We start from the raw sequence: 10,760 nt of genomic DNA on the forward strand, positions 1-10,760 counted from the left end.
TCTCTCTCAAACCATCGTTCCTCTCTGTCCAGGATGTGCACATCTTCATCCCTGAAAGAGTGACCGCTGGCCTGGAGATGAGTGTAGACTGCAGAGTCCTGGCCTGATGATGTTGATCTTCTTTGCTGGGCCATCCTTTTGGCCAGTGGCTGTTTTGTTTCCCCGATTTAAGACTGATCACAGCCCTCCTGACACTGAACAGCATACACAACATTACTCTGTTTGTGCCGGGGGACTGGATCTTTGGGATGAACCAGTCTTTGCCGTAATGTATTTTGGGGTTTAAAAGCCAATGGTGCTAATGATCCATTGTTAGGCTGATGGCCCTTCTTGAGCATGTGATCAGCTGGTTTTGGTTGTCAGCAGCAAAACTGGTTGATCCACTCTGAGAAGTTGCTATTCAAGAGATTGAGCTGAATACAGCACCTGAAACTGAGGAAGTCTGTCGTATGAGAGACGAAACTTTTCTTCATTTTTTTGTTGTTTTGCTTTGTTTTGTTTTTTTGAATGTCCAGAGGACCAGATTTAACTTTTTTAGATTTTTCTACCTGGATTATTGAGCATGCATCAGGATAGTCCTAAATAGATTTAATATCGTTAATACCATTGGGCGGCTGTGGCTGAGTGGTTAGAGCAGTCTTCCTCCAATGCGAGAGTTGGGGGTTCGAATCCACCAGTAGTCACATGCCGAAGTGTCCCTGGGCAAGACACTGAACCCCCCATAGCCTCTGTAGTGTTCTAAAGGGCTAGGTTAGCTTCAGAGCTTCACTACAGTCATATTTAAAATAACGGGTTCTCTCTTTTTCGAGCTACTTACTGCCATGTGACAGAGGTACTATGCGTAGATGGTTTAATCAGTGACATGAGACGTTAATTTTCTTTGACCCATCAAAACAAATGTGGTCATTTATTGAACAGAATCAAAATTTTAACATCAAAACATTTTACACTTGATTAGACTGATCTGGTTCTGATTAATAAAACTTGGCACGTTTTACTTACTAAAAACAACAGACATTTCTGAAGATCTCTAGATTAATTACTGGCAAGATAGAAGAGTTTTAAAGATGGGAAATATGGAGGAGTTTAAAGGGAGATGTGGAGGAAGATGTATGTCTGTAGACCAGAACAACACGCTCCTTTCAAACGCAGCGCCCGCGGTACACTTCGCCTGAAGCTCGTGACGACTCTTTACCTTGGCAGAGGATGGGTCCGCTACGGTCAAGAGGTCCCTGGCACGCTACCTTTCAGCGTCTCCTCAGGGCGGCTGCGACTCGGCAGAAGTCGTGAGACACTCCGTTCTACAGAACAAACTTCCTCAGGAGTTGTAGGGCATACGCCTTGTGATAGTCACAGCGAGGCGCCGTGACCACAGCAGAGATGGATGAGTCCATCAGCCTGGAAAACTGAGTCCGAAGTTCCACTCAGCAGAGGAAAAACTCCAGAACAGCTAGAACTCTCCCAGAACCTAAGAAAACTCAGAAGACATTACTCCAGAAGACTCAGAAGACTAATAGTTCCAGGAAGTGTCGACTTTTAAAGAGTTCTGCTTCTGGTCACTTTAGTAAGTCCTGATTGGTTGAAGCAACCAACAGGGGTGTGGTTCTAGTGATGTCAAAGGGTTTTTACAAGTCAAGAAAACAGCAAGAATGTTTTAGGAACAGACAGAGAAATGTTTTGGCGAAGTGAGAAACACTGCAGGTGCCAGTTCTCTTATTTACTGTCTGAGAGTTTTAAAAACACGACAGCCCGTTCTAACAACTTGTTTTTGACTGTCTCCGACTTTTGACCGACATCACTCTTTACCATTTCAGACAGAAGATCAAAAATGCATAATTACTTTGTAAAATAGACATTTAACTTGATTTCTAATTTAAATGAGGATTAAAAATCATTAATACTGTTTCACAGTTGATTTAAAATGAGTGGTTCACTTCAACATTTAAAAATGGTATGAACTAAACACACTTTTGATTATCAAGATATTGTAAAATAGTAATGATAATATAAAAAAGAAAGTGTTCTTTCAATTGATTAGTTTAGGATACAATTAGACAGTCTCTGGATGAGCTAATTTGTATTTCTGGATTCAAATCAATGAAATAACAGTTCCTGTCCCATGAAGGTCTTCAGAGGCAGGTTTTGGTCGGAGGCCTAGTCCACTACACCGCCGATGTGTGTCCCGTCGGTGTTTGAATGTGATAAAGCTCTGATTAGTCTCTTTAGAATGATTTGTTCAATTATTTTTGTAGAGATCTAGTAGAGTGCTGTGTGGATGGGTAAATGAGGACACAGATTGTAGTGTAAAGCGCTTTGAGTATCTTAAAATAAGATAGAAAGGCGCTATATAAGTACAGTCCATTTACCATTTACCATTTGTTTGTTGTTTTGTACATTCCTACTAGGGCTGGGCCATATCATATCGTTCACGATAATACCAGTAAAAAAAAGCTTGCTTGGGCAAAAAAATGATATCATTATATGCTAATTTCATGACGTAATACGTCAGGGCGCCCCGCCCTTCCCCTTTAACAGAACCTAGTGCGCCCAACGACCACACCGAATTGTGCATCCCCACTCCACCTGTCGGTACTGTTGTGACGCTAATTAGCTGCGCGTAATACTAGCTTACTAAAAAGCTAAAAACAAACTACGCGTGTCTCATCTGTCTCTCCATCCAGCTCTAAACTGCAGGTACAGACAACTCAACTGTCTCTCCCTTCCCCCGCTCTAAGATGCCACTCGTCTTTTTTTTCTCCCCACCCTGCTCTGAGCTGCCAGTGCAGGTCTCCCCCGTTCTAAACTGCCAGTACAAACATGCGCAGCTCAACTGTCTCTCGAGTTCCACAGTCCATAGACCAAGAACAGAGTCAGGTGATCAAAGACAGAGCATCAGAGAAATGAATCATTCCTGCAGGAACAGAGGAAGCTGAAACAACAACAAGCTTCAGGGTCTGCTGATCACCTTGTTACAAGTTCTGGAAGTTATAGCTCATTTAAAGGCAACATATATTTTGTTGTATTTTACATTTATGCTCAACAGATCTTAAGCTAAGATTCAGCAACGTATAATCTAATTCACTTTTTCATTGCCTCCAAAATCAATTTTAATCAAAGTTATGTTGTGCAGTTGTGGAGATAAGGTGACAAACCACTCACAAAAATTTTAGAAGAATTTGTCACAACTTGCAGTCTGTTCAGTTGTGAGCACTACAATAAAAGGCAAACTGTCATTTTTTTCTATCTGTAAAGCATGATGATGTATGTCTAACCAGACGTTTGTTGGCAGTATGCTGATAGGCAGCAGGCAGTGATTTGTCCCGAAGATAACTTCTAAAAACCTGGTTGCTACATTGTTGTACTTGTTTGATGAAATCCAGGCTCCATTTGATGAGAAGTCTGCCCAGTGGAAGGACCTGGAAGGGGCTCTCACAGACAGAACCACCGCTGTGAAGGATGCAAAAGCTGCTCTTCTGAAAGCCAAGTAATACACACACACACACTTTTGAAAATGTGTTTCATTGATTAAAAAACCCCACTAAATACGTGTGGAAGATATGAGTGAGGAAGATGAGGGTGGTGCTTTTTCTTCACTCTTCTACCCTTTACAGCCCTAGTTAGGACGGTGTAATGAACTAGGGCTGCAACTAACGTTTATTTAAATAATCGATTCATCGGCCGATTATTTTTTCCGATTAATCGATGAATCAGCAAAAAAATAATGTTTTAATTTCCACCACTTTATTCCAAAATTGAACATTTGACTGACATAGCAATTCGCACAAAAAACAGGTTGCTATTTGACTATTCTGTTAGTAAAATATTGAATAATAAAAAATAAAAGTTAGTCAAATAGCTTAACAAAATAAATGTACACAAAAATATATACAAATGTATGCTTTATACCTGCGCAATATGTAGCTACGTTGTAAAATGTGTCCTTGAGGCAAGAGTGTAACCTGGATTAAAAGTGTGGATTATTGTAACCTGGATTAAAAGTGTGGATCATTGTAATGAAGCCTTAGTCTTCAACCATCGAAAGAGGCCTCATGTCAGTGACGATCATGTTAAAGATGCTTTCAGTGAAGACAGCTGCTTGCTGTGGTGTCCATGATGTCTGTCCATCATGAAGGCTGTCATTGTTTGTTGTTGTTTTCTGGAATGAGAGAGTAAATATTATAGCATAATTTACAGCAACTCAAGAAATGCCTTGTTTCACTTACAGTGTTAGGTTCAGGCAAAAGTAGCTAAAAGAGCAATTAAACACACACACACACACACACACACACACACAAACACATACATATAAAATACCTAATTACACACATTTGAGTAGATGTAATAAATTACTTTAATTCCTGTTTAAATGCAATTCATCCTGCCATACCTGCAGTGTCTTCAGACTTTGCCAGCAAATTAAAAGTTGAAGCTTAATCATTACATTATTATCTTTGTGTTAGATTTATTTATAAATCACATTTAAACACTGCTTGTACCAATTAAATTCAGTGTTTCCCCTACCATTATACAAGCGGGATTCTCCACCCCATCAACAGATCTGAGCACCCCACCTACCAAACCAAATTGCACCCCCACCACCCACCCGGCACTGACATAGCACTAAGCTAGCAACACAAATTACAGGCTCTCTAGCTAAAAAGTCCAAAAAAAAAGAAAAATCACTGTCATTAATCTAAAACAAGCAGCAGCTTCAGCTACCAGAGAGACTGACGTTACATTTTCTCATTTGGAAACAGAACAAATGTGAATATTGTAGAGACTCACCTACAACACATGATGAGTTGGGAGTGAGACGAGTTGTATCTGCTGCTCAGCTCCTTCCTCCTCCTCGTGACTCTCGACATGTTTACGTTTATCTCCGTGGTTCTCCCGTGTCGTGTCGTCACTTTTTCATAGCTGCATGTTACAGTTTTTAACTTTGTGAAGCATCAAGTGCTCCCACACTTTGGAGGACTTGGGTCGCACAGTTTTCTCTGTGTCGATCATTTGTAAAATTTACTTAATTTCCGTTGAAAACACCGCCTCTTCTCTGCTTCCGCCTCCCCCTCGCTCTGTTCAACTCACGCTGCAGAGTTTTTTTTTTTTACTTTATTCAGTCAGCCAGCATTGACAATGAACTGCAGGTGAACAAAACGGCTCCGTAGCGCTGTGAAATACGCATAATTGCGCGACAACGACTCGATAATGAAATTCGTTGCCAACACTTTTAATCATCGATTTTTATCGATTTTATTGATTCGTTGTTGCAGCCCTGTAATGAACTGAACTGAATATCTCTCAGCCACAGCTTTATGCCCAGAAGACTTTACACAGAGCTTCTGTCTTCAATGGAAGTTCTTTTCTGAAGAACAAAACAAGACAAATATGTTAAAACATAGTATAATGTTTAGGTCTTAAATCTGCTCCAATGACCTCTCCAGGTTGGTTTGCTCAGAAAGGATCACAAGTTTTATTTATTTTTACACACTTAAATGTATGAACAAGAGAGAATTGTGTATATTACCTTCTATCCCTGGATCCCTGCACAATTCTCATGTGTGTCAATTCTGCTTCCACCCTTATAGACTACGTTTCTCCACCCAGATTTTCCTCCAATCAATAATCAACAATTGTCTTACTGACATTTCCTGCTTCTTATCTCTCCAATAAAACACATACACATACTTCTGAAGTCATCATCTTTAAACTGAGTACGTGGCAAATCCTATCTCTACATTAGACAGTTTAAGTTCCCACACACATAATCCCACAATGACTGTGAAACTCTGATTATCCCCTTGGTAACTTAGTACATTATTAAGTTTTAAATTGTTCCACAGGAGCCAGGATCGTTCTGACCTAGTTTACACATCTAACCAATATTATAGCTATCTTTACATGTTCTATTTCCATAATTTATAATTAAACATTATATCAACCAACCCATATTATGTTATTTTCCACAATTTATAATCAAAGGTAATTTTATTTTTAACAATAATAATCAAGTATCAATAAAGAAGTATTATAATCATTCATGTTTCAAACATGTCATAAATAAAACAAACCTAATCTCTCTCAAAACCCCTTACCCGGTTTTGTGTCCAAAATGGAGTTGTTTGTTGGCGAGTACATACAAAACAGTTTGTTTGTTTCAAACACTTTTATTAGAGTACACCTAAGACAGCCTCGACTTGTGACTGATGCTGAATTAGCCGTATGAAGTGATTAAATAATTCCCATATAGGTCCTCACCCACCTCTGACAGAAACCTGCCTATCCTGACTTTTTGTTGTCTTCTTTCTGTCGGTCTTTCAGGCTGTAGGAGCTTGAACAGATCATACGCCGAGTGTTTACAAGTGAGCTGTGTTGAGATGTTCTGAACTGTAATGAGAACTTTTCTGTAACTAGTCGTATGATCATTACCGATCACCAAATTTTATTATAAACAAAGGTGAGGACTCAGGTGTATTTTTTATTTTCTAAAGTAATGTGTTTAAATATCCTGAGTTTCAGTTCCATCAACCCCAAAACAAACATTTACAGTTTTGCTTGAAAGTTTGTGAACCCTTTAGAGTTCTCTTTATTTCTGCATAAATATCACCTAAAACAGCATCAGATTTTTTTGAGGAAAATGATCCAATATTATATATCCTGATGCATGCTCAATAATCCAGGAAGAAAAATCTAACAAGGTTGAGTCAAGTCCTCTGGACAGATTTTTCTTTGTTGAAACGTTTCGTCTTTTATCCAAAAGACTTCTTCAGTCTGAAACACTGCAACTAGTTCAGTCTTATGCCCCTTTTCCATAACGGTACGGCCCGACTGGATCGACTCAGCCCGATTCCAAGACTTTTCCATTAGTAACGGTACGTAGAACCTGTCCCTTATTTTCAGGACTCTTGGCTGTGTGGTTCTAACCCGACCGAGTAGGTACGAAAACGTGACGTCAGAACACTGTCGGTCACTGATTGGTTGGGGGCGGAGTCACTGGATCCTTCAGAAACTTTTCAAAACATTGATCCGCAATTTCTCGGACCGGAGCAGCGGCTGGACCTATTTTAAATATTTTAAATACAATAATGACAACACCTTGGTAATGCTGACGTGCTGGCGTTTTTTGTGCTTGGTGACCGACGACAAAATTCAGAGCGAGCTGGGTGGAGCTCTGCTGGTCTCTCCGGTTTTCTCCCCCAGGAACCTCGGAGCGCCAGGCCAGGCAGGGCGTCATCTCCCCGGCTCCGAATTCCGCTGGTCACCGCGGAAGATCCTCCATGGTGCCGACTCGGGGCTCGGGCTCCGGAACCCGGCCTTGCGTGCTCAGAGCTCCGCTGGGCACCGCGAAGGATCATAAGAGCTGGTGACTCGCAGAAGGCCGTTGCCAGACCCCGGCCTCGCGTAATCACGAAGGCCGAATCCCGATCCCGCCCGGCAGTCAGGCAGACTGGACGGTCTGGGACGGATGGTGGAAGTGATATTTAAAAAAACAAAACAAATTTTTTTTAATACAAAAATGTTTTTAAAAATCGCTTCCACTGTCTGTCTCAGACCCGTCCCAGTCCGCCCATCTGCCCGGGTCGGGGTTCGGCCTTAATGATTACGCAAGACCGGGCGGGGTCTGGCAACGGCCTTCTGTGAGTCACAAGCTCAGCTCGGAGCCGGAAATATAACACAGGATTTTAGTTTTGGTTCCGAGGCTATGGGGGAAGAGGACTGGGTGAAATAAAAATAAAAAATAATAAATTTTTGCGTTTAAGATTAAAAATATAATAAACAGTGCCGGCTTTATAATGAAATCCTGTTTTCTTTTTAATGACTGTCTGTTGACTCAGCTGAAAATCATAAAAAAACACAAATTTATTGGATCTCAGGAATATTTCCGTCATATATGTTTAAAGAAGACAGACGGCCTTTAGTTCAACTTTATTTTAACCCACAGATGTACAGATCACAAAACATGACCAAAGCTAAAGATAAAGCAATAGATATGTGAACAAGAAGCAAAACCACGCATCTAAATTGAACATTAATAGTATACACGAGCGCAAATACATCAAATGATGAAGAAAACCTATACATTTTTAAATATAGATGTTTTTGTAGAATCTGGTTCATTAGAGATTTAATGGTGAACTAAAGTTCATTAGCAGGATTTATACATATGTAGGGGAACGCCACCTCAGAAACAGAACATCATCTCAGAAAACAGTTCATCTCAGCTCAAACAGAAAAGAGTTCACCTCATCTCAAACAAACATCATTCATGTGTTTTGTGTTTTAAACTGTTTAAAATAAGATGCATATATTCCCTTGGGAACAAACAGACTTTGCTTTACAGGTGTTCAACTCAGCACTAACTTAGTTGACACTAATGAAAGTGTAGTAAAAAAACTGTTACTGTGCTAACTTCACTTTCAATATGATCTCATTTCCCATGAAACGGACAGTTTGTTTTAATGAGTTTGGTTCAACTGACCTCGAAGTGAAACATCTGCTGAGACTTTAACTTGTATCAAAAAAAAGGAGTATTGCTCCCAGGATGGGTTCCCATGAAGATAACACATTTTAAAGAACACTTTGTTTAAATGACATTTTCTTTTCAGGAGATGAACAGTGACATCTTTAGGTGAACATTGCATGTTATTTCAAAATCTTCAGAATTGAATGTTTATGAAAATGTCTGTTTAAGTAATCTCTCTTCAAGATAATCACTTGTCTTATGTTTTTCTATTTTAAAAAGAAGAGTGACTTTTAAAGGCAGACAGAGAAAATGGACTTTAGATGTTATAAAACATGAAAGAGTTAGGACCATCCCTCTTCTGAGAGGTGGACCAAAGTCAATCTGTAACACACATACAGTTAAGTTAAGTTTCACTTCTACATCACTTCTTCTTCGCCTTCTCCTTCGTCTTCACTACAACTTCAATCACCACTTCTACTTTGACACAACCCACTTCAACTTCCTCCTAGTGAGATATCCTAGGAAGGAAGAGAACGAGAGAAGCAGCCTTTTTTGCAAACGTCTCAGGACGAGAGAACCTGACCGAACCAGAGCCATCGCACCGCAGAGTGATAAATCCCAGCTGACTTCAGAGCCAGTGGCCGGACCTTCATCCCTCCAACGGTGATCGGTGACTTTTGAGGACACAATCCGCCTTTCAATCAATCAACCTTTATTTATACAGGTAAATCTCATTGAGCCTCGAGGACTCATTTACAAGAGAGACCTGATTTCAACAAAGAAAGATGACAACAATGGACAACAGCAACAACAATAAGCAGTTATAAAAACTCATACTACAGTTTTTTTTTTTTAACAAATAGGATGGCTAAAAGGAAAAAGGTAACAAAACCAAAAAAACTGCTAGATTCCGAGACAAATGTATAAAACTAAAAACAGGAACATGTCTGCATTGGTCCCTGCCAGGAGTCCAACAGATTCTTAAAGCCACTTAGAGAGGTCAAGGTCGAGAGCTTCAAATCTTTTTGTAAGATATTCCAGGAAACAGGAGCGGAGTAGGAGAAGGCCCTTTTGCCTAGTTCAGTCCTCACTGAGGGAACACTGCAGGTAATAATGTCCTGAGAGCGCACTCCGTAGCTGCACTCACGCAGAGACATGTAGGAGGAGATGTATGAAGGCAGCAGACCAAGAAGTGATTTAAAGATGAAAATGTACCAGTGAGAGAGTCTGCGTGAAGTTAATGATGTCCAGTTAACCAATGAATACAGGGTGCAGTGGTGGGTACGATAATCACAGCCAGTTATGAATCTTAGTGCACCATGATAGACAGCATCCAACATCTGCAGGGTTGTTGTAGGAGCGTTCATGTAAATAATATCACCAAAATCAATTGAGGGAAGGAAAGTCACAGATACAAGGCGTTTTCTAGCATTCAGGGTTAGACAGGATCTGTTTCTGAAAAAGAAACCCAGTTTAATTTTCAGTTTCTTTACCAAGTTTTCCACATGGAGCTTAAAAGAAAGATGTGAGTCGACCAAGATACCCAAATATTTATAGGAATCAACAAACTCAATGGGGACACCATTTGAGGATAAAATCAGAGGAAGAACTGCTGGGACCAACTTCCTATTTGAAAAAAGCATCCCTTTGGTTTTTTCGGCATTTAGGACAAGTTTGAGGTGAAACAAATCAGTCTGGATGTAGTTAAATGCAGATTTCAGAAGCTGGAAAGCCTTAGCAACAGTTTTAGCTCGACAATAAACAACTGTGTCATCAGCATAGAAATGTATGGATGGATTTCAGTCACCAGAGCATCTCAGGCCTTGCTGGTATCATTTTATGCAGTTGTGGAACATTCTGACAGCTTGTTCTGGTGAGAGAGAGACCCTTTATAGTCTTTCTGGTGATCATACATCACAATAATCTTACTATACACACACCACAGCTCATTTAGAGACAATTCCAACTACTCCACAAACAGAACTAGTCCAAAATCTGCCTTTTTAAGTTTCACTGATTTGAATAACCAACTAGACCTTTTATGCAAAGCTATTTCATTATTCATTTGTTTGTTATGCATAATCTTAATCAGATATATCACAGCTTATTATTTTTGTAATAAAATACATAAAATCAACTAAATTTGTGATTATTTTGGCATATCTGTATGTATTAACTGATTTGATGCCCTTTAAACACAAGAAAATAATTCACGTTTCAGTTTACATTTAATTTGGGGGTTAGAGATTGATTTTTCCTCTGAAAAGAGGTGGTGCCCACACAATGAGGTTATTTGCAT

The 10,760-nt window shown here is 39.8% G+C and overlaps 1 protein-coding gene across 1 annotated transcript in view; it reads left to right on the top strand.

The window, feature by feature from the left end:
- The window catches only part of immt (inner membrane protein, mitochondrial (mitofilin)), a gene marked incomplete in the record, with an annotated part of 102,892 nt that overhangs the window by 41,549 nt on the left and 50,583 nt on the right, over window positions 1-10,760 (top strand). Inside the window, 1 exon segment of the mRNA XM_037676044.1 lies at window positions 3,381-3,484. Coding sequence (XP_037531972.1) covers window positions 3,381-3,484 — 104 coding nt within the window.

This window comes from Nematolebias whitei, chromosome 4, assembly GCF_014905685.2.
Source record: "Nematolebias whitei isolate Nwh7 chromosome 4, NemWhi1, whole genome shotgun sequence".
Taxonomy (NCBI): domain Eukaryota; kingdom Metazoa; phylum Chordata; class Actinopteri; order Cyprinodontiformes; family Rivulidae; genus Nematolebias; species Nematolebias whitei.